The 25,812-nt window shown below is 31.0% G+C and overlaps 1 protein-coding gene across 1 annotated transcript; it reads right to left on the reverse strand.

The window, feature by feature from the left end:
* Positions 1–20,775: 20,775 nt before the first annotated feature.
* LOC112707881 (zinc finger CCCH domain-containing protein 39) lies at positions 20,776–23,265 on the reverse strand. The gene is made up of 2 exons (XM_025759895.3): positions 21,941–23,265; positions 20,776–21,414 (listed from the first exon to the last, which is right to left on the reverse strand). Exons 1-2 carry the CDS (start codon positions 22,758–22,760, stop codon positions 21,134–21,136), a joined length of 1,101 nt encoding a protein of 366 aa, XP_025615680.1. The 5' UTR covers positions 22,761–23,265; the 3' UTR covers positions 20,776–21,133.
* Positions 23,266–25,812: the final 2,547 nt, after the last annotated feature.

Below are 25,812 nucleotides of genomic sequence, written 5' to 3' on the forward strand. Positions count from 1 at the left end.
TAGAATGTAGCAGTTTAAGTAAGACAGCAAGTTTTGAAAAACAAGAAAGAAATTGCCATTGGCTATAGTGGTTTCTGAAGACTTGTGGCGTTGTACTTTTGTAGCATGACGGTGAATTTCATTTGAGGTTTTAGTTAAATGAAATTTTTTTTTTCTGCACAAAAATTTGAGAATTACTTCAACTCAATTAAAATGGTTATGGTTTTTGAAGAAATTTTCACTCAGAAACTCTTTTATGAGATTTTTTCTTTTATGAAGATAGCATTTATTTTAACAAATCAAGCTATCATTGAAGTAATGGAAGACAAAAAAAATATTTATATAATTGATTTTAATACTGCTGAACTTGGATTGCACTTCTCCAAGCTCTAAGTGCACGTCTTAAAAGTTCATCTCATTTGAGAATTGCTAGTGTTCACCAGAAAAAAAGATATTTTAGATCAAATAGTTCATAGATTGATCAAAAAAATAGAAAAGTTGAATATTCCATTCTAGTTTAACCCTGTATTCAACAAATTAGAGAGCCTTAGATTTTGAAAAATTTAGTGTGAAAATCGGGAAGGCACTAGCTATAACTTCCATGCTCCAATTACATTTGCTTTTAGTACAGGATGGAGAAGCTGCTCAGAAGAAATCTTAGTTTAGCGAGAATCTCAAATATAATTCACCATCAGGCTTCAAGATCTTTAGTCAATCGCGGTTAGCAATTTTTACTCAGTACGCAAATTTACGTAAACTGTTACATTTAATTTTAAAATCACTACAGCTTGTACCGATTTTCTATAAATATGAAAAAGTTACAAAAACGTATGTAATATTAAAAAGTTGTAATATAATAAATTTAATTTTCATATATTTTATATACGTAACTTGTCCTAAAAAAATTTATTATCCTCGAATAATATAAATTAATTAAATGAATTATTTGAATTTTTATAAAAAACTTTTAAAAAATAAAAATAATTTTATATTTAAATATTTCATATAAAAATAATCTTTTATTTAATAATTATATTTGAATAGAACAAGATAAAAAATTTATTTATTTATAAATTTTTAAAATAAAAACTATTTTAAAAAATATAAATAATAACTTTAATTTTTTATTTTTTTTAATATTTTTATTATTATTATTATTTTGTCAAATATATTAAAAAATAAAATAATACAAAATATTATCTTTTTCTAATAATTAAAAAGAACAATTTTAATACTGCATTGTGGTTTTTATGAAATTTTCTTATGTTGTTGAACGGAAAAATGAGTCGAAAACCATTATGTAAAAAGGAAGTTTTTTGGTACTGATAATAAAAGTAAACATGTAATATTTATGCTATGTGTTTAGGTGTTAGTATGATGCATGTAGGGAGATTAGTAGTTTCCAACTGTTTTTAAGTTGGTTGTGGAGCTATGTTAATATTTATGTTTTTGTTTGAGAGAAATACGATTAATTAGTATTAAACACATTGTTAAGAATTGAAATAGTTTAAACTGGTGAGTGAGATAAAATAATGGAGTTTAATATGAGTTTTTTTTTGTTAGTTTATCATTAATTAATATTAAACACATTGATTTTTTTTATTGCTGGTATAATATGAATTTTTATATTAAATCCAAAAAAAAGGTAAGAGAACTTTAAAAAATAAAAAACAGAAAAGTAGTATAGTTCAAATTAGGAGAACAAAAAAAACACCATTTATATTTGTTTGTGCAAACTAAGGTGTACAGAAATAGAAAAATCAAATCACAATAATAAATTAATAGTAATAGAAAAAATTTAAAGCCAACGTAAAACATTATTACTGTCATAGAATAAATTTATTAATGGCATACAAATAAACATTAAGTCATTAAGATAATTATGTTCAATGAGTTAGGCTAAAAAAATTGAAAATACTCCAAAATATGTCAGGTAAAATATCATTAATTAAGAAACTAAATTTTTAAATTTTTGAATTTAAATTTATCTATTTAGTATAAATATAAAATCAAATTATATCACCATAGAAATTATTTATATCATAAATCTATGTACAAAATATATAAATATTATTTATTGACTGTAAGATGTGAATAATATTCACCACAACCGTTGTATATATAGACAATATAAATATTATAACATGTTATATATGATAAATTAAATACAAATTTTACACATTTTTTTAAAAAACTCACTCTTTCTGTTTTAAATTGTCACAAATTAAAATTATTTTTACTATTTATCATACTTAATCATAATTATGTTAAAATTACTGTTGTACAATATAAATTAATTAATACATGCTAGAAAAAGAAAAAAAATAAAAGAATTATTAGTAATAATTTCAAAAATAAAAAAAATATTATTATTTAAGTTGTTGACCTGATTTAAGTTAACTATATGAAACTAGTGGTAAAATATCAAAAAACTAGAGTAACAAATAAATAAACATGGGCATAAGTCAGATGTGAGTAAAATAAGAATAAAGAATTGATTATAAGAAAAAACAAATATATATTAATGACATAAAAAAATGACAAATATCAATTTATAGAATTAAAAAGATAAAATTTATTATTTATTCTTTCCAATTATTTTTCAAACTTAAAATTCTGATATTCATTTTTTTCTTCTTTTGTTCATTCTTTCTATATTTTTGTTCCTAACATAACTTATACAATAGAAAATGTTGTCCAACTAAAATAAATTTTATTTTTCGACTATCTTTTCTCTTTTTTATTCCAAATAATAACTACTATTGAAGTTCATATATTTGCAAAAAAAATACAATCTAAAAAATATCCCTCTCACTTTAACCCACCTGGTAGGCCCACTATGTAGGTCTCTTTAATTGGCCAAATATGCCCTATACATCAACACCTAATTATGAATTAATATCATTAATTAGAAACGAAAACTGGAATTCATAACTACCCCACAATCAATGCATCTTACACGTGTTACAATTCAAACTTGACACGTAATATTAGTATCACATGCTTATTTTTTATGTCCTCACGAAATAATTTTTCTTTGTGGAAACCAATTCTTTATTAAATTTCGGGTAAGATACTGAACACTCAAGTTAATTAACTTGAATAAAAAAAAGTTTTAAATTAATTGATTATTTATAAATTAGGTTGGATTAAAGTTTAATTTGGGTAAACAGTTTAATTAATTTTTTTTAAAAAATAGTTTAAACAATAAATGTTTATATAAAAAGTAATTTATACATAAGTTATTTTATTTTTGATTTTTTTAGTTCTAAAAGTGCTTATTTAAAAAAATGTGGTAAAAAAATTTATTATGAGAAAAGTCATTTTTTTAACTTCTCTATAAGCACTTAAATAATTTCTTAAAAAGCTACAATTTGATTTTAAAAATTGCATTAGACATTAATACTACTACTTTTTATAAGTCAAAAACTCAAAAAAATAATTTTTAAAACTTCCCAAATGAACCCTAAGTACATCTTTTTTACGTTTACATAACTATTACACTCTCTTTCTTTATTTCGTGAGAGAACATGAATAATATTGCCATGGAATGAAAAGGTTATCTCTTGAAAAAAGAAGTAGAGAAAGGTAAAAGTGTTCTAACGAAAACAAAATTATTTTTGTATCGATAAAAGGGATTTTTATTAACAAAATTATTCAAATCTTAAAAAATTATTTAAAAATTTTAAATTATTTTTTAATTTAACCTAATCTCAAATTCAAATTTTAATCCACAGTGTCACCATCTCAATTTCAAATTTCACTGCCACTTAAATCCATTTTTATTACCACTTGTCCTCAACTACCACTATTACCACCACCATTATTATCACCATGCTACTGCCATCGCCACCTCATTCTCTTTACCACTACTATCAAACTATTTTATCTCCCTCCGATCACTGCCAACAAATCTAATCTCTTTCTCGTCTGGGAATAAATAACAAATCTCCTTTGCCTCATTCGGGAGCAAATTACAAACTTCCTCTCTAATATTTTTGCAAACACTTTGATACTATATCCTACCTAGTTTTCTTTACTCATGACAACAACTGTTACCAAAAACTCATCGTGGAAGAAGATGACAAAATAGAAATAGTGAGAGAGAGAAATAATTTGAGATAGAGAAAAGAGAGGAGGACAACGACCGAAGGAAACCACAGTCGCCGCTGTCATTGTTGAAAGATCTGAAAAAGAGAAGACACGATAGTGAGGAGTAAAAATGGAGATGATGGAAGGAGCTACTATTACCGCAGCTGAGACACAGAGAGAGGACACTATGCAGTGAAAAGGAGGAAACACATAGAGGAGGAGCTACTGCTAGGAGTGAGAAGAGCCACTACTATGTCTACCATTTGAATGTTACTGCTTTTATTTTTTTTTCCTTCTATCTCTGCTTTGATTTTTCAAGTGGAGTTTTAGAAAATTTTTTAGTTTTGAAATCTGGAGATAATACCCATGGAGGATCTTGAGGAGCTAAATTTCTGGTAATGCTGATGATAGATTTAGAGAGAGAAAGAGAAATGTTGGTTCTAGAAATTTTGGAACTATGAGTTATTGGTGGTGGCGGAGGTGTACTGATGGCGGCGATAGTGGTGATGGCCGATGGCAGCTATAACAGTGGTGGTAGTTGTTACATACCCAGTAGAGGGAGAGAATGCCGAGTCAGCAGCAAAGGCAGCCAAAAAAGGGAAGAAAACAATCCATTTACTTTATCATTATTCTAGAAGAAGTAATAAAGAAAAGGGAGGAATAATAGGACAGAAAAAATGTGTAATCATAAGTGACAATAATTGATGATTGGATTAGTCAGATGAGAGAATCAGGGAGCCGTAATCGTAGGAGTTGAATGCTTGATTTTAGGAGATAATTATGATAATTAATTTGGTTACAGATAATGAAGGCAATAAAAGAAGGAGCTGATTAGGTGAGAGATAGGAAAAGATTCGAAAAGACTTAGGCCAGGAGAGAAGATGACTCTCAAAGTTTCTCTGTTATCCTTTACTATTCTATTGTATTTCTGCATTTCTCTTAAAATAAATACCAGCGTAACAACTGGTATCAGAGCACCGATCTTAGGTGTTTTGTGCATGGTTTCCACACGAGCTACCATGGAGTCAAAGTAGGAAGTCTTGGAGAAGCAAATGGAGGAGATGACGGAATCCTAGAATCATTCGCTAGAAGCTCAAAATTGATCGTTTGAACTCTCATCCACCAACCTGCTGAGACAGGTGAGGGAAATGCTTTCGCAACCACGCCATGACCAGAGAGGAAATGGGACTGGAGGGAGAAACGGGGGAGATGGAGGAGGTTCATAAGGCAGAGGCGGCGGTGATAATGAAGGTGAAACAGAATAGAGGAGATTTGAGCCTACCAGGAAGCTTGACATTTCCATCTTCTCGGGAGATGATGCAAATGATTGGATGATGAAGATGGAAAGATATTTTCGTGTCACCCAAGTGGCTCCGGCAGAAAGGATGAACTTTGTCACTCTTGCTTTGGAGGGAAAGGCTCTCGCATGGATGGAGTGGTGGAAAAAATACACACCATTTCAGACATGGAAACGATTCAAAGAGGACTTATTGAAACGTTTTCAACCTGAAGCTGCTCTCAATCCCATGGCTCCGTTACTAGAGGTGAAGCAGGTGGAGGACGTCGCTCAATATAGGCATGAGATTGAGGCTGCAGCACAAACACAGAGAAACCTAGGAATGAGGCTCTCATGTGCATTTTTGCAAATAGACTCAAAAAGAAAATTCAGGCCAAGTTGGAGGTGGCTCGGTTCGATAATTTACCAGCTCTAATGGATAGAGCCATGGCTATTGAATGGAGAAATTAAGTATGGAATGAGACCGGGGTTGACCTTAATGGCAGAAGGGTGGAGGGGTTGCCGAAAGGAAGCAGGTCAGGGAGATCTGATTCAGTGGGAGCTAGATTTGGATTTTTTAAAAATCCTAGTTTGCTGAAGTACAACACCCACGACAGCAGAGGCGAATCAAGGGGCGAGATTGGGTTCAACACAAACAGAAGCACCTTTATTCCTCGTATAGGCCTTAACACTAGTTCGAACGGAGGCAGCAACGCTTCTCATTCACATACGACTCGTAACAGCGCACACGACAGCTATCGAACAAAGAGTGGGTAGAGAGACAAAAGAAAGGGTTGTGCTTTAGATGTGGAGAGAAGTGGGGACCTAATCATATGTGCTCTATGAAGCACTATCAAATCATCCTAGGAAAAGATGCAGAAGAGGAGGCAGAAAGAGACGTAGGGATGAACCAAGAGGCACATGAAGGAAAACCTGAACGAGAAGAGCTGCAACTGTCATCATACAGCTATTGGGAACTTACTACTCACAAGACCTTTAAGGTCTAAAGGGAGATTCAGGGCAGAACAGTGGTGGTGCTCATCAACCCTGGGGCTTCGGCAAATTTCATTGCCACCAAGGTGGTTAAGCGGCTGGCGTTACCGGTGAGAAAGATAAGGGAGTTTCAAGTAAAGGTGGGGAACGATGCTCTAGAAAAGGGGCATGAAGGCTATGAAGGAGTTTGCTTGAATATTCAAGGGGTCCAAATAGTCAAAAACTTCTTTGTAATGAAGTTGGGCTATTCGGAGGTGGTATTAGGAGCAGGATGGCTGGCGAGTCTAAGGAAGTTTGTGGGAGATTATGGAGAATTAACATTGAACTGGAAGCAAGATGGCAGGAAGATGCAACTAAAAAGTGATCCTTCCTTGAGCAGAAGTAAGGCTTCATGGAAGAAGACTTTGCACGCTCTGAAAGGTGATGGGGAGGGTTATGTTATCACCATTAGGGTTGCTGTCACTGAGGAGCAAGAACAAGAGATGATTTCTGCAGAAGCTAAACAATTTTTTCAATAATATAGGGACTTGTTTCAGACCCCTGTAGGCCTCCCACCCAAACGCGAGAAGGACCATGAAATCATCTTAAAGGAAGGGTTAGAGATTTTTTGCATTAGACCCTATAGATACCCACAATATCAGAAAATCGAGATTGAGAAAATTGTAGCAGAGATGTTGAATTCTGGCATCATACGTCCGAGCACTAGCCCATTCTCAAGTCCGGTGGTCCTAGTTAAAAAGAAAGATGGAGGCTGGCGATTTTGTGTAGATTACTGAGAATTGAATCGAGAGAACATAGCTGATAAATTCCCAGTTCTAGTGATTGATGAGCTGCTGGACGAATTAGGAGATGCAAGAGTATTCTCTAAGCTAGACCTCAAGTCTGGCTATCACCAAATAAGGATGAGAGAAGATGACATCCACAAAATCGCTTTTCGAACTCATGAAGGACACTATGAGTTTCTCGTGATGCCCTTCGGGCTCACAAACACTCCTTCCACTTTTCAAGCACTCATAAATCAGGTGTTGCGACCATTTTTGAGGAAGTTTGTTTTGGTTTTCTTCGATGATATACTCATCTATAGCTTGAGTTAGACAAAACATTGGGGTCATTTGCAACAGCTTTTTGAAGTCTTTCGGTGCAACCAGCTCTACCTCAATAAGAAAAAATGCAGATTCTCCCAAGAACGCATTGAATACCTGAGTCACATTATATCTAAAGAATGAGTCGCAGCAGACCCCAAAAAGGTTCAAGACATGGTGGATTGGCCAGTTCCGAAGGACCTCAAAGGGTTGAGGGGATTCCTTGGGTTAACCGGTTACTTTCACTGTTTTGTTAAGAATTATAAAGGCATAGCTTGGCCCCTTACATAATTACTGAAGGAGGATCAATTCAAGTGGGGTAATGAGGCACAAACAGCTTTCGAAGCACTCAAGACTGCCATGGTGACAGTCCCAGTGCTACCTGTCCCTTTATTTTTAAAGCCCTTCGCAGTGAAAACTGCTTCTGGGAAGGAAATTGGGGCAATACTGCTGCAAGAAGGCAAGCCGGTAGCTTACATGAGCCAGAAACTTTCTGAACAGGCTCAAGCTAAATTTGTTTATGAGAGGGAGTTGATGGCTATGGTCTTGGCAATTCAAAAATGGAGGCATTATCTCTTGGGTCAACAGTTCACTGTTTATATAGACCAGAAGAGTCTTAAATTCTTTTTTGATTAGAGAATTGGAGGCGAGGAACAACAGAAATGGATGACCAAGTTGCCCAGGTTTAATTTCAAAATAAAATACAAGGTAGGAAAAGACAACCAAGTAGCTGATGCCCTCTCCAGAAAATTCCAATTTGCTGCTGTTTCCATGGTTTTAGTTGCTGAATGGACAAACTTAGAAGAAGAGGTGCAACATGACCTAAAACTCAAGAGTATCATGCAGGATCTTATTTTCAGAAAGGAGGTTACTGCTGAATATGCATTGAAAAATGGGAGGTTACTGCACCAAGGGCGTTTGATTATTCCAAGGCATTCGAAGTTGATTTCCAAGATATTGGAGAAATTCCATGACACAAAATTGGGAGGACATTCTGATTTTTTTTGAACTGATAAGAGGATCGCTGGAGTACTGTATTGGGAGGGAATGAAGAAGGCCATAATGGATTACGTGAGACAATGTGAAGTATGCCAAAGGAACAAACATTCCACCTTGACTCCAGTTGGGCTGCTATAGCCACTCCCTATTCCGACAAATATTTGGTCGGATATAGCTATGAACTTCATTGGAGGACTACCAAAGGCACAAGGGAATGACACCATCTTTGTTGTGGTTGATAGGATGACGAAATACACTCATTTCTTTCCCTTATCTCACCTTTATTCAGCAAAGGAAGTTGCAGACCTGTTTGTGAAAGAAGTGGTGAGACTTCATGGGTTCCCACATCGATTGTTTCCGATCGTGACCGGCTGTTCATGAGTGGTTTCTGGTCCGAAATCTTCAAAGCAGCAGGCACATCATTAAAGATTAGCTCAACCTATCATCTCCAAACGGATGGGCAAAGCGAGGCGGTCAACAAGTGTGTGAAAACTTACCTCAGGTGCTTCGCGGGGTCTACACCAAAGCAATGGCCCCAATGGTTGAATTGGGTAGAATATTGGTATAACACCAATTATCATGGGTCGATTAAAATGACCCCCTTCAAGACCCTTTATGGAAGGGAACCCCCGATTCTATTGCGGGGTAAGGGAGAAGCTGCAGTTGAAGAAGTAAGAAATCTTATGGAAGAAATGAATCACATGTTGGATAAATTGAGGTTTCAACTAGAAAGGGCCTAAAATCGAATGAGGACATATGCTGATAGGAAGAGGAGGGACGTAACTTTTGAGCCAGGAGAGTTTGTGCACCTCAAACTGCAGCCTTATCGAATGAAGACCTTGACAAAAAGGGTCAACCAAAAGCTGAGTGCAAGATTCTATGGCCCTTATGAGATTCTGGAGAAGATTGGACAGAATGCCTACAAGCTTAAATTACCAGAAGGAGCTCAGGTACATCCGGTCTTTTATGTTTTTTTATTGAAGAAGTGTGTCAAGCCCACTGCTCAGATTCAGCCACTTCCTACGACTCTAACAGAAGAATATGAACTACAAGGTGAACCCCAAGAAATCCTAGCTGTTAGAAAAAATGCGGCTGGTAAATTGGAGGTGTTGATCAAGTGGAGGGACCTTCTAGCATTCGAGAATTCGTGGGAAGCAGCAGCTGCAATTCAAGAAGCCTTTCTTTTCTTTCACCTTGAGAACAAGGTGATGCTTCAAGGAGAAGGTATTGTTACATACCCGGGAGAGGGAGAGAATGCTGAGTCATCAGCAAAAGCAGCCAAAAATAGGAAAAAAATAATCCCTTTACCTTGTCATTATTCTAGAAGAAGCAACAAAGAAAAGGGAGGAATAATAGGGCAGAAAAATGTGTAATCATCTATTCTTAATATATAAAAGTAGTTACATAGGTTTACCCACATTACTTCTAAGTTATTTCTCTTCTTCTACTTACGCCATGTCAGCACTATCGCTTACTTGGCAAAATTTTATAATCCACCACTCAAATCTTGCCAAATCAACTTTTATTTTCAAATAAAAAAAAACACAAAAAATAAAACCAACAACTTAACTTTTTCCAAAAAGCTCACACAATGTCCATTCCTCCTGGTTGAGGTTTCCTGCCGGAGCTCGATTCTGGGTCTCAGACCAACGTCACCATTCGACGCCGCCAACGTAGGAAATTCGTCCCAGGTATCTTCCTAAAGATTTTTAACTTTGCCGTTTACTCTTCTCATTCTGTTGTTCAATATTATTTTCAATAGCCCTATTTATTTGTTATAAATAATATGCAAGTAGCACAGGTTTATGTATTTCTCTTTTTTAAACAGTTCTGTCTAACAGTCACAACCAAAATTAATGTGCTTCCACAATTTACATTTATTTGTTTCTCTTTTTTTTTTATCATTCTTTGACCATGTCTTATTCTCTTTGTTGTAGAAGGATTTGCAGTGGTAATGACAGATGGGAAGAGTTAATATCCAAAATTGCTAGATTAAAGAGGCCGACAGCAATCCTTTCAAAGAAAGGAAGAGTCTTATTCTCTTTGTTGTAGAAGGATTTGCAGTGGTAATGACAAATGGGAAGAGTTAATACCCAAAATTGCTAGATTAAAGAGGCGGAGAGCAACTTGGTTTGTTTAACATATTTTTTATTGCACCTTTCTTATTTTATTGTAAATTGATTCATAAGGTGATTTTGATGTCTATTTTGAAAATATAGAAACACAATTATTTAAAACACTTAGATCTATCTAATTTAGACAAGTAAGAATGAGGAGAAAGCAATATCTTCGATCAAAGAGGAGTGCCAATTTAGCTTCCACTTCAGGTTAATACAAAAAGAGTCTTATAACATATTTTGTTCTGTTGAGCAATCCTGTAAAAAAAAGGTAGACAAGACGATATGTGCCTCCAGCATATGATGATGCAGCTTGGTTTATTTAACATAACTTTTATTGCACCTTCCTTATTTTATTGTAAATTGATTCATAAGGTGATTTTGATGCCTATTTTAAAAATGTAGAAACACAAGATCTATCCAATTTAGACAAGCAAGGATGAGGAGAAAGTAATATCTTCGGTCAAAGAGGAGTGCCAATTTACCTTCCACTTCAAGTTAGTACAAAAGATAAAAATCAACCAATCACTATTTAATAAAATATTTTAAAAAAATTAAAACAAAAAACTCTTATTTATTATTATTCAATTGAAACATCAAGTACTAATTAAATGCAATAAACATATATTAAAAGTGTTATAATAATAATAATTATAAAAAATTTCAGTTACAAATATTCAAATTCTACAACTTATACATATTAAGATTCTTACTACTCTTCATTTCTTAATCTCTCATACTAATTGTCAAAAATTTCTTAAATTTAATGTAATATTTTTATATGTTTTTCATTCTCATTCATTTATTCTTTTAATTATTTACAAACAAAAAAACCGCAGAAAAGACAAAGAATATCCATTAATGCAAATAAAAAAATAAAAAAAGAAAAATACAGTTTTGTATAATTCTAATATAAATAACTTATGTCTTTTTTTAAAATAAATAAATTCAAAAACTATTTATAATATTTTCTCTAAAATATTTTTAATATAGCATTTATTAAAATATACTATATAGTATAAATAATCTACTTCTCCGCGCATTGCGCGGGTCTCACTCTAGTAAGTGACAATAATTGATGATTGGATTAGTTAGATACGAGAATCAGGGAGACATAATCGTAGGAATTGAATGCTTGATTTTAGGAGATAATGATAATTAATTTGATTACAAAGAGGGAAGGCAATAAAAAGAGGAGCTGATTAGGTGAGAGGTAGGAAAAGATTCGGAAAGGCCTAAGTTAGGAGAGTAGAGGACTCTCAAAATTTCTCTGTTATTTTTTATTGTTATAGTATATTTCTGTATTTTCCTTAAAATAAATACCAGCAGCGTAACATTAGTTAAGGATGAGATTTGGATGATGATGAATTTGGGTGATGGTGGTAAAGAGTTGGAAATTTGGAGGTGGTGGTAAGGGTTAGAGATGAGTTAAGATAAGTAAGGAAGACAGTTTTAAAATTTTAAATAATTTTTTAGAGTTTGAATAATCTACTTAATATACTAAAACTGGGTTTTCCCTCGGCTACTAAAGGTGACGTGTCGATCTCTCATGCATCCGTTTTCCCTCCAAAACGAATAAAAAATTTTTCTATTCTAAATTATTTTATTGTAATTATATTATAATTAATACTAAATGAATAATATATAATTATACTAATTTAACAACATATCTTCATTATAATTATATCAAATCAATATTTAATGCACTATTAGACTATTTATCAATTATCAATTAAAATACTTTTAATAATTTTAATGATAATAATAATATCAATAATAGTAATAATAATAATAATAATAAATCTTTGTTACCCGATTCACGTATATCAAATAATTTTTTTAAATTATTTTATAAAAAATATCTTTAATATAATTATATTGTAATTAATATTTAATGAATAATATATAATTATACTAATTTAGAAACATATCTTCATTATAATTGTATCAAATCAAAAATTTAATGCACTATTAAACTACTTATCAATTATCAATTAAAAATATTTTTATTCATTTTAATGATAATAATAATATCAGTAATAGTAATACTAATAATAAAAAATCTTTGTTACCCGTGATATGATGAAATTAATATATAATTATACTAATTTAGGAACATATATTCATTATAATTGTATCAAATCAATATTTAATGGATTATTAAAAAATTACCTTAATAATAGGTAATTTACATATTTATTTTTGTTTTACTAATGTCTATATATAGTGTTTTCCTGTGGTACATGAATCTAAATTTGAGAGTCAATTCATAATTTTATATTTAGTGTTTTTTCTTTTTTACTACTTCATAGAATAAGAATGTATTCTTCGTTTTTTATTGAAGTTGATCCTTTTAAGGTACAATTTATAATTTTTTATAATATTTTTCATATACTCATTCTATTATATTATTCTTTTAATAATTTTTTATTTGTTGTTACTCTAAGTTATTCTTATCGTCTATTGTTCCAGTTCGATTGTCTTTTGCCACAATCATTTACAATGCATCACATCCATGAAATACCTCATCGAGTTGTCTTCACTGAAACTGGATTTTTTCCCGACTAATGAAAGTGAGGTGTCACTTTCTCGTGAACCCATTTTTCCTCCAAAATGAATGCATTTAATGAATAATGCATAATTATACTAATTTAGGAAAATATCTTTATTTTAATTATATAAAATCAATATTTAATTTATTATTAAACTACTTATCAATTATTAATTAGAAATATTTTTTATTATTTTAATGAATAATACATAATTATACTAATTTAAGAAAATATTTTTATTATAATTATATAAAATCAATATTTAATGCATCATTAAACTAATTATCAATCAAAAATATTTTTAAATATTTTAATTATATTCATATCCTTCTAATTCTTATTCATTATCCAATGATTTTATTAGTGGCAAGTTGTTAATCTATTTATATTGATAATAATAATAATTTTATTAGAATAAATATCAAATTCTATTCCTAATATAAAAATATAAAATTTGATTCCTTCCATTTTTATTTTACCACTATAAAAGACCATGTATGCTAGAAGAAAATATCATTTGTTTACCAATTACTCTTTCATTTGATAGCTTTTACAACAATTCTTTTTCTTCCTATGAGGCATCGTTGCAAGAAGACAACTATCGTGGATACAAACTACACACTATCCAACTTTCGTGCTTATCATTCGGAGCTCTATAAGATATGTTATCTATAAAGTATTTATAGACCATGATGTTATCATGTATGTATAAATAAAAACTGTTTTGTATTTAAATTTAAGTCATTTACCTGTTTGTGATATATTATAGTGTGAAATTACTTTCAATATGTGTTATGTAATGATATTATGTTCTAATTTAAACTTTTACTTTAGAACTGTATTATGATTTTATCTCATCATTTTTTCTTAGATATCAAGTTGACGTATTTTTATTTATTATTATTATTATTGAAACGAATGTGATATGAAATGTACCAAAAAAAACTCTCACATTTAATTTATTTTATTGTAGTCTTCTATCTATTCTATTTATTTTTATTTTCTTCTTATTCATTTTATTTTCTTTTCAAATGTTATGTAATCTATCATAATTTATACCAATCTACTTCTATTTAATATACTAAAATTGTGTTTTTCTTCCAAAATGATTGCATTATTTCTCTCTTTTAAATTTATTTTAAAAAATTATCTTTAATTGATATAATTATATTATAATTAGTATATAATGAATGATACATAATTATACTAATTTAAGATAATCTCTTTATTATAATTATATTAATCTCTTTTAAATTTATTTCAGAAAATTATCTTAATTATAATTATATAATAATATTATACTTAGCATTTAATGAATAATTCATAATTATATTAATTTAAAAAATATCTCTATTATAATTATATAAAATCAATAATTAATACATTATTAACCTAATTATCAATCAAAAATATTTTTAACTATTTTAATTATATTGATTTTAATTATATTAATATAATTCTATTTTTTATTCATTATCCTAAAATTTTATTAGTGACAAGTTATTATTTTAATGGTGACCTATATAATAATAATAATAATAATAATATAGAAAATTATATTTTAGAGAAATATAAATTGATTATTAATAATTAGTTATTAATAATAATGATAATTATATGATTAATTTTTAGTAATCATTAAATATATTTAATATAAATAACCAAGTTTAATTAATTAACAAATAAAAGAAAATATTATTGGACGATTGTAGAAGCAACAATATATGTATATATATTAATAACCAATTTAATATTAATAACGATAATTATCGTTATTATTCAATAATAATAATAATAATAATAATAATAATAATAATAATAATAATAATAATTTTTCCTTTTATTAAAATACTCATCTAATTGAATTAATATAAATATTTAATGAAAATAAAGAATGGATTTTTTGGTAAATTTGTTAGTTGCTCAATCGATTCATCTTATTTATTGTGATTGAGATTGATATATAATCATAAAGATTTTTTTTCCTCCATTAATTTTAGTAAAAAAATCCATGACGTAAAATAAAATAAAATAAAGTCAGTATCTACTTTTTTTCTCAATATTTTTTATATTTACGATAAATATTAAATGTAAAAAAGAAAAAAATAATATTAATTATTATCACTTTTATTTATTTACATTCATAATTAAATTTAATATAATTATAATAAGTCTCTATAATTATAACAATTTTATCTGTTACATATATAGCAATTATATTATATATAATTATATATCTCCTCTTTTATATATACTTATTAGCAAGTATTTCTATTTATATAATCTACTTAATATATTAAAATTGGATTTTTTTCAACTAATGAGTGAGGTGTGAATTTCTCATGAATTCATTTTTCTTCCAAAATGAATGCATTTAATGAATAATGCATAATTATATAAAATTCACATTTAATACATTATTAAACTACTTATCAATTATCAATCAAAAATATTTTTAATGATAATAATAATAATAACAACAACAACAACAACAACAACAACAACAACAACAACAACAACAACAACAACAACAACAATAATAATAATAATAATAATAATAATAATAATAATAATAATAATAATAATAATATACTTCTATTTAATATACTAAAATTGTATTTTTCTCTAACTAATTGAAGTGATGTGTCAATTTTTCATAAATTCATTTTTCTTCTAAAATGAAAGCACTATTCTCTCTTCTAAATTTATTTTACAAAAATATCTTTATTATATTTATATTACAATTAACATTTAATGAATAATGTATGATTATACTAATTTAGGAAAATATATTTATTATAATTATATAAAATTAATATTTAATGCATTATCAACTAATGAAAGTGAGGTGTCAATTCTTTATGAATTTATTTTTTCTCCAAAATGAAAGTACTATTCTCTCTTCTAAATTTATTTTAGAAAAATTAAAATTCCATGCTGAATATAGGTGGCAAGTAAAAAAAAAATAAGCAAGTTCATAGAATCAAATCATATTTCTATAACATATATAAGAATGTATATTTTTATTATATAAAAATTGAATTTCTGCACTTCATGATGGGCGTGACATACTTCTTAGCGTGTTTCTTAATTTATTTTTTATAACTCATTGAATACAATTTATTATAGCAAATTAATTATATCAACTAATTGATTTGATTATGTATTTAAATATCACACTATTTATTATAATTTATATCAATTAAATAATTATAATTTATTATATCAATTATTTTAATTCATTAATTTATAAGGTACATAATAACATAGATGATTTATTACTTATAATCATTAAATACAATAAATACATATTAATTTAGTTAAAAAAATCATTGTATCCTATGTTTTCCTATTTATTTTTTCTAATTCATTAAATCCAATCAATTATAATAAATTAATTATATCAACTAATTAATTCAATCAATTATTTTTTAATTTATTTTTTGAATTCAATAAATCAAATAAAATTAATTATACTAATTATTTGTATTGACTAATTGATTTGATTAATTCTTACAAATATTTTTGTTTAACTTATTTTATTTATTTAAATATAACTAATTAGTTATTTAATTTTATTATGATAAATATCAAATTCTATTTCTAATATAAAAATATAAAATTTCATTCATTTCATTTTTATTTTACCACTATAAAAAATCATATATATTAGAAGAAAACATCATTCATTTACCAATTACTCTTTCATTGGGTAGCTTTTACAATAATTCTTTTTCTTCCTATGAGGCGTCGTCACAAGAAGGTAACTATCATGGATACAAATCAGCACACACTCTTCAACTCCCGTGCTCATCATTCAGAGCAATATATGATATGTTCATTTATAGACCATGGTATTATCATGTTTGCATAAATAAATAAATAAATCGTAATTAAGTTTAAGTCATTTACCTATTTGTGTGGTATATATTGTAGTGTGAAATTACTTTTAATTTGTGTTGTACAATGATATTATGGTTTAATTTAAGCTTTTATTTTAGAATTGTGTTATGATTTTATCTCATCATTTTTCTTAGATATTAAGTTAATGTATTTTTATTTATTATTATTGAAGCAGATGTAATATAAAATTTGTAAAAAGAAAAAAAAATTCATTCAATTTATTTTATTATAGTCTTCTATTCTTCTATTTCTTTTTATTTTTTTATTCATTTTATTTTCTTTTTAAATATCATATAATTTATTATAATTTATACCAATTAATTAATTATAATTCATTATATCAGTTAGTTTAATTCATTAATTTATAATATACATGATAAAATAGATCATTTGTTACTTATACGTTTATTTTTTTAAAATCTAAATCTGTATAATTATATTTTCATTTTTTGTTATGAACAAAATATTATTAATAATGAATAATAATTAACCACTCATACTTTTAATCAAAGTGTTTGGATGATTTTTATATTTATTAATATTAATTATTGATTATTTTATCATAAATAAATTATATTATAATTTGATGTTATTTCATAATTGATTAATGTTCATGAAACTATGTTACTCTAAATTTTATATTTTATAAATATTTTATTTAAATATAATTTTTTACCATAAAAATGTATTATTTTTAATAATATCATAATTTTATTTTTTAATTATTCTAATTGAATATTTTATCAAATACTAATTAAAGTCATTCTTCCATTAATACTGAAATAAAATTACAAAAGGGTCCATAGGGTAGAATAAGTAAAATAATGTGATACCCACATTGCAATATCCAAATGAAACAACTTAGGATTTAAAATTTTTATTTTTCTCTTTCTCGCCGTTTATTATATTATCTATTCTATTATATTATATAAAAATCGAATTTTTACCTTTAATGATAGAATCAACGTAGCATGATTCTGCTTTATTTTGTTTAACTCATTAAAGTCAATTCATTATGATGAATTAATTATATCAACTAATTGATTTGAATAGATATTTAAGTATCATACAATTTAAAATTATGTATATTAATTATTTGATTTAATTTTTATTATATATAAATTTAAGAAATAAATTAAAATAAGATAATTTATTACTTATTTAAATTGAATACAACAAATAAAAATTAATTTAGTTCAAAATTTAATATTTTCTAATCTTCTATACATAAAAATGACAAAACAAAATTATAAAAATAATCTTTTTATCACTTTTGCTATTTTAATTTTATTTTCTTTACTTTTTTTTATGTATGATTTTATTTTATATTAACTTTGTTTATTTAATAATAAAATATATTCATATTAATTCTATCATATAATAGAAGTTTTAACCAAGTTCAAAATGCTAAAACAAAAAAAGAAAACAGTGGACATATGATTAGAGAAAAATGTATAATAATGATAAAATATACTAAAACTTGGATTTTTTCTCCAACTAATAAAAGTGAGGTGTTAATTCCTCGTGAATTCATTTTTTCTCTAAAATAAAATCATTATTTTCTTTTCTAAATTTATTTTAGAAAAATATATTTATTATAATTATATTACAATTAACATTTAACGAATAATGCATGATTATACTAATTTAGAGAAATATTTTTATTATAATTATATAAAATCAATATTTGATACATTATCAACTAATAAAAGTGAAGTGTCAATTTCTCATGAATTCATTTTTCCTCCAAAATGAAAGTACTATTCTCTCTTCTAAATTTATTTTAGAAAAATATATTTATTATAATTATATTACAATATTACAATTAGCATTTAATGAATAATGCATAATTATAATAATTTAGAAAAGTAAAATAAAGTCCAGTAATTTATCTTCCGATTGCACACGTGTATAGAATAACTTTTAAGAATGAGTCATGTATAGTAAATACGGTCGATAATTGTAAAATTGTATACTAACATTGATATAATATTATTTCACGTATATGTTTTGCAGGTATCAAAGAAAAGTGTTGAGTTGTTTTTTTTGTAGATTTAGATTATTTATTGTTTATTAGAGAATTTTATGCATTGAAATTCTCTAATAATTTCTTATTTATTTTGAGATAATTTTGATATGTTCTTACTTGACAGTAAAACAACATATAAAATATTTGTTGGTGGGTCTAAATATTATTAAGTTATTTATGGTCACATTGAATATATATGTTTGATTTATTGAAGAAAGTAGATTACTAAAACCAATTAATAACTATTTTAGAGTTAATATATTTAACACTAACTTAAGAAAAAACAAACAATACATAACATATTATATTTTTATTAATCAAATTATTATAATTTAAATTAATTTTAATAAAATAATTTAAAATTATAATTTCAATCTTATCACATGCATGGCACGGGTGATTAAACTTGTTTTGTCAGTAAAAATCAATCTTTCATGGATATAAAATTAATTCTATTTTTTTTGGATAGATTTATCATTTATCAATGTTCTGAACATTTATGTATAAAAATGGTAGTAAAAAATCCAAATCAATTATGATAAGATCAATAGTTACTGGTGAATAGTGATCATCTTCATCTCTACCTATAATGCCTTTGGTTTTTTGAACTGTGGAAAGTGGAAACTCAAGTGCAGCTAACTTTATGTGAAGTTGGAGTAAATCTCCATAATAATCCCTGAGATTCACATAATTACCCAATGTGGTCTTCAAGATTCCAATTTCACTATCGTAGTCCTTCAAATAGAGCCCTGGACACCATAGTGGTCCCTGAGCATCTTTCCGACGATGAGTTAGCTATCGTAGCGCTGACATGGCATCACTTTGCCATGCTGAACCCAATTTGGTCTTTCCTTCTTCGGGCACTTAGTTCTGGCGATGTCACCACTGCCGGAGTTCCATTCTTGGTGCCACTAGGAAGGGTGTAGGTGAGGAAGAAGAAGAGAAGGCGTTTCAGAGGAGTGTGCCGGAGAAAAAGCGATCGTGGATGGTGCCAGTAGAGGCGGTTGACGTGGCGAGAGGAGAGCAATGTGCATGGGCGATGGGGACAATGAGGAGCAGGGTTTGTATATGCAGAAGGGAAGGATGAAAAGAAGAAAGCATAAGTTGTGGAGGCTGCTGCCGCGGAGTTTTGGTGCGGAAGGGAAGGAAGAGCAGAAAGGAAGAAGTTGTGGAGGCTACTATCGTGGGGCTTTGGTGCTGGAAGGAGGAAGAAGAAGAAGCTTTGGTACGAAAGGAAAGGAAGAGATGCTCCTGTGGGGCTTTGGTGTGGAAGGGAAGGAAGAGCGGAAGGGAAGAAAAAGATGCGGAAGGGAAGAAAAAGATCCAACGTGACAAAGTGATGCCATGTAATGCCATGTAAACGCTGTGATAGCTTATTCATTGCCGGAAAGATACTTATAGGGACCATTATAGTGCTCGAAACTGTATTTGGGAGACTTCAATAGTGAAATTGGAATCTCAAATATCACATTAGGTAATCGCGTGAATCTCGGCCTATAGAGATTTACTCTGTAAAATTAATAACTGAGAGTCGTTAAATAATTTGACAGGTTTGACTAAATTGTTATCTAACCACTCTCAACTTCATATGAAACCAACTTCACATAAACCATCCAGAAGGTAAAATCCATTTTTTAGATTAAAAATTTTTTTTTTTAAAAATCTCTTCAAGTCTCTATGCATTCTATGAAGGGAATTTGTGATTTCATTGCTTGGAATTTCAGGGTGGAAGAACTAGCAAAAACAATCAAAATAACAGATAATCACATTTAATATAAGAATAGAAACAAACTACAGTATATAGTTTTAACACTTGAATCAAAATTTATGGCCTGGATGTGGGTTCAGAATTTGACAATTGCTCAATACCTAAACCTCAAACCCACAAAAAGGTCCTAAAAGATTTGTTTCCATCAAGATCCCTGAGATGTACTTACAATTGGACATCTCTAACAAGAAAACTGCAAACTGTAACAATTTTACCAGACACAGAGAAATATTAAGAATAATTAAAAAAAAAAAACTATGAATTGATCACCAACAATCAGTGACCATGGTTTCCAGTATCCTAGTCCAACAATTGGCTATATTCAAACAGCACATAGTCAAACTCAGGTCTCCACTCTACTTGGCAAGTTGTGCACAAGTGGGAAATCATCGAGCCAATCACCGTAAATCCGATTGATCTTCTTAAATCCTTTCCACTTGAGCAGAGATTTGTTACCCTGCCCGTCTTCATTCGCCGGAGGTACACTTGCCGTGTTGCTCGGGTGCACTTCATTGGCATGAACTGATGATATAACATTTGGTAAATTTGGAACGGCAGACTTTGTCGAAGCTGAAATAGCTCCAACAACTTCTGCTTCAGCGCGTCCACCAGGAGCTTGCAACTCTGGTTTTCAAGACAAACAATACATTGTAGCCAGATGAGAAATTGCAACACTAATAATGTATAAGTTTTCATATGCTAAGGAAAGTACATCCGTTGATCTCAGCCAGGCATCAAACTTCTTAGTCAGAATCATGAACAAAAAGTAAGGGTTCAACTACATGACATAGTTAAAAACTTAAAATACAGAGGCTCTCAATTAGGCAAGGATCCAATCTCCAATTACGCTTGCTTTAGTTTGATCATGACAGTGAGGGAGATGATAGTGGCTTCTACGCCATATTTAAGTCATCCATTCATTGCTGACAACATCTTAATAACCAAACTGACACATTCAAAACATAGAATTCAGCATCACTATGCAATGTGAATAAGCATCTACCTTTGACACAGCATCCACATAAACCAGAATCCATATAATCAAACACAACAAAATCATAACAGCACCAACTCTAGCATACATAACCAAATCCAACAATAACAAAATATATTTTTTAAAGGAATATGCATAAGTATAATAAGCATGTACCTGCTTGTCCATGGGCAAAGTGACAGTCCCCACCAAAAGGACAGTGCCCTGTAGTCTCCCACTTGATACAAAGCTTAGTCTTCCAATAAGTACCCTTGGAAGAACCCCTTGAAACATTCAACCCAGCCGCACCACCATTACCATTGTTCACAGCCCTATTATTACCACAACCTTCTGAACTATTACACCTAGAGCCACCACCATCACCACCACCATATCCCTTTGGTGGTGAACCATTAGTAGTCCCTATGCTTATTACTGAGCTCTCCCTATCTCTATATCTCGCAGAATTCGAATCCTCCCGGAACTTCCCAGGATCCTCATGAAGGAAACTGCACCTCTCACCATAAGGACACTCCTCACCATTGTAAAACTTCTTGCATAGCTTCATCTTATGGATGATCTTGTGATCATCATCCCAATTCCCTGAAGACCTTTCGTCATTGCCTCTCAATCCAACAATTTCTTGCCAGTTAGGTGGTGGCTGCCTCACATCGTCGGCGCCGTGCGCAAAGTTGCAGTTCTCGCCGTTCCTACAGGTTCCGAGCCGGAACTTTGCGCAGATTCTGGTCTTGTAGAAAATGTGGCTTGTTCCTTTGTTCCCTGCAGGGTTTGCCGTGTTCATCGTCCTTGGCGAATCATTGAGGTTCTCCATTGAAGTTCTTGGCCTCTTGGCCAAAGGAGTTTGGTCCAAATGCGAATGCAGGTCCAATGATTCATTGTTCATTGGAACTTGACGAAGCCTCACATCAATGGCATCCGTTGATGCGAATCTCGTCGGCGACATCGTGAATGTTTGTATATTATCAGGGAAATTCATAATTTCAATTATCACGGAACAGATTTTGATACTGTTCTATCAAATTTCGATTTTTCTTTTCTTCTTTGAAGAAGACAAAAAAAAAAAGCGTTCTTGCTGAACAAGTCAGATCAAGAATTTAAAACATGCAATCAGAGTGATATCAACCGATTCAACGGCTTTGCCGAATTCCAGAGAATGATGCTGATTCTGAATTTCTGATACAATATATATAATCAAATCAAATCAAATAATTAAGTACCACTAAAAAGGAAAGGAAATTCAGGGTTTAAGGCTAAATACTGAGAGGGAGAAAAAGATTGAAGGATCAAAACGAAGGAATTGGGAAGACCGAGATTGAAACGATAATAGAGAAAGGAGAAGGGTGATCGAAGTTTGAATCTTTTGAGGGATTGATCACGAATTATAGAATGAAGGAGGAGGAGAAGGAGGCAAGTGCAAGGTTTAAGCCTTTTTGTTGGCATAAGAAAGTCAAAAACTCCAAAACCCTAGCCGCCTAACACACACAACCAACATTGACTATAGTAACACTTAACATAGGACACTGGAATCGAAAAACCCTTCCCATGAATTCACCGGTAACTACCGCTGAAGAAGCGGATCAACTGCAACGAAGCAAAAAGAAACTCCGTAATGACAGAGGAGAATTTAAAGGGGAGACATCAAGGATAGCTAGAGAAGAGGAGTGGATGTGCGAGAAAACGTCTTTTGTGGGAACTAATGGCAAAAGAAGAACGTATGCCGATCTTGTTATGAATGGAAGTGCAGAACCAAGATCGGATGACGAAGAGTCTGACTCTGATAGGAGTTCATCAGATGATTCTGAAGAGGAAACGGAAGAGCAAATACCGATGGAAGAGCTTTTCAATATGAGCCAGATGCAAAGAGACGCTCTAAAGAAGGAGAGAAAGGAGGCCAACCGTCAACCATCAATTTCTGTTGAAAGACTCCCTAACGGCACCATCAGTATTACAGTTAATAAAACAGAGAAGAAAAGGTTAGAGAAGCCTTGGAAACACACGTTGATAGTGAAACTCCTGGGGAGGCAGATTACGTATGGAGTGCTGAAAAGAAGGTTAGACACCATGTGGGCCAAGTCAGGAGGCATGGACCTCATCGATGTTGGTAATGACTTCTATGTGGTGAGATTGTTTAATGAAGAAGATTACTGGCATGTGATGGAAGGAGGTCCCTGGCTACTTTTCGATCATTATCTAACGATAAGAAGTTGGACCCCAGACTTCAACCCCTTCGGAACTACCATCAATAAGGTGGCAGCTTGGATTAGGCTCCCAGACCTTCCCATTGAATACTACGACAAGCGTTTCCTGGGGACAGTAGGTGATCAGATTGGTAAGACGCTTAAAGTCGACATGAACACAGCGAATCAATCCCGGGGTAAGTTCGCGAGACTCTGTGTTGAACTAGACTTGAGCAAGCCCTTGGAAGCCTCCTACTTGGTGAATGGAAAAAGATTCTACATAGAATATGAGGGCCTGCATATGGTATGCTTCAGTTGTGGAAGGTTTGGCCATGTGAGTGATAGTTGCATGGCTAATACCAATCAAGAAGGTAAGGGAGGAAAGGCTAAAGAAGTGCAGCATCAAGAAGCAGAAAAGAATACTCCGACGGAAGAGATGCAGGCTGATCCTATGAACAAAGAAGGAGGGAAATGTAACGACAAGGGTAAAGAAGTCATTGTAACAAGCCAAAATTTTGGTGTATGGATGATAGTACAAAAGCAGAAAAGGACAAGAAGAACACCCACTAATAAGGACACCTCCAACATAAGTAGTGGGTCGAAGCATAAAAGCGAAAGAGACAAAATAGAGGCAGTGGAGGAAAAAGGAAGGTACGAGATTCTGGCAGAAAAGGACAAAGGGGACCAACCAATGCATGATCAAGGCAGTCTTCAGAAAAACAATGTGTCCCCTGTTAGGAAGCAGGCTGAGATTGTTTCGAAGGAATTTCTAACAGGTTCCCAAATGAGAAAGGCCAAGGCTACCACTTCAGTGCAGATCAATGATGAATATCCTTCTGACCATCCAAACCTAGCCCAATCATCCAAACGCAAACCCCAAAGCCCAACTTATTCACAACAACACCACCAAGCTACTCCAGCCTCATCACAGCCAACCCCTCAACTGTCCCTAAGACAGCCCATGACCCATCAAGCCCATATTATAGCCCCCATTTCTGACCCTACCCCCAGCCCAATCTTATCGCATGTGTCTCAATCTTTAGAGACATCTGACACTCATATGGTGTTGGAGACCCAAGTGGACCTTTGTATGGATCCAAAACCCCCAGACCCAAGGCAACCTTTCCTTTCGGGCTCGGATCTGGACGAAGTCATGGCCGAAGGGACTACGACAATAGTGGAATGGGGAAAAAGAGAAGCCCCGAAGGGGAACGATGTGCACATGGCCTAGTTGGGCCAATCATGGTTTAACTTGTCTCTGAATTTTGGATCCTTGAAGCTTTGGGCTTCTTTAAAAATAAGTCTTAATGATCATTTTTTCTTGGAATGCTAGAGGGGCTGCTGGCCCAAGCTTTGCAAAAACATTAAAGGAATATACTCAGCAATTTAAACCTGACTTGGTTGCGATTCAGGAGACCAAGTGTGGCGGAGAAGTAGCAAAGAGATCTATTCAGAATTGTGGCTTCAATTTTCATCTGACGGTGGATGCCCAAGGCTTCTCTGGAGGGATCTGGCTTTTGTGGAATAACCCAAATTTTCACATTCAAGAAATTAGCAGGCATAACCAAGCCTTGCACGTTCAGATTGAGAATGGTATGGAGCATTGGAATCTAACCGTGGTATACGCTAGTCCTCAGGAGACCAAGAGAAGAGAAATTAGGAGCTTCATTAGCGACATTGCAGACACAGTCCAAGGCCCCTGGTTACTTTGTGGAGACTTCAATGATATTGGAAGAATAGATGAGAAAAAGGGTGGGGCTCCTCCAGATAAAGCTCAAATTAGGAGGTTTACAGAGTGGATTGACCGTTGCAGTCTTATTGATTTGGGTTTTAATGGCACAAAATTTACTT

Source organism: Arachis hypogaea, chromosome 1 (genome assembly GCF_003086295.3).
Source record: "Arachis hypogaea cultivar Tifrunner chromosome 1, arahy.Tifrunner.gnm2.J5K5, whole genome shotgun sequence".
NCBI lineage: Eukaryota > Viridiplantae > Streptophyta > Magnoliopsida > Fabales > Fabaceae > Arachis > Arachis hypogaea.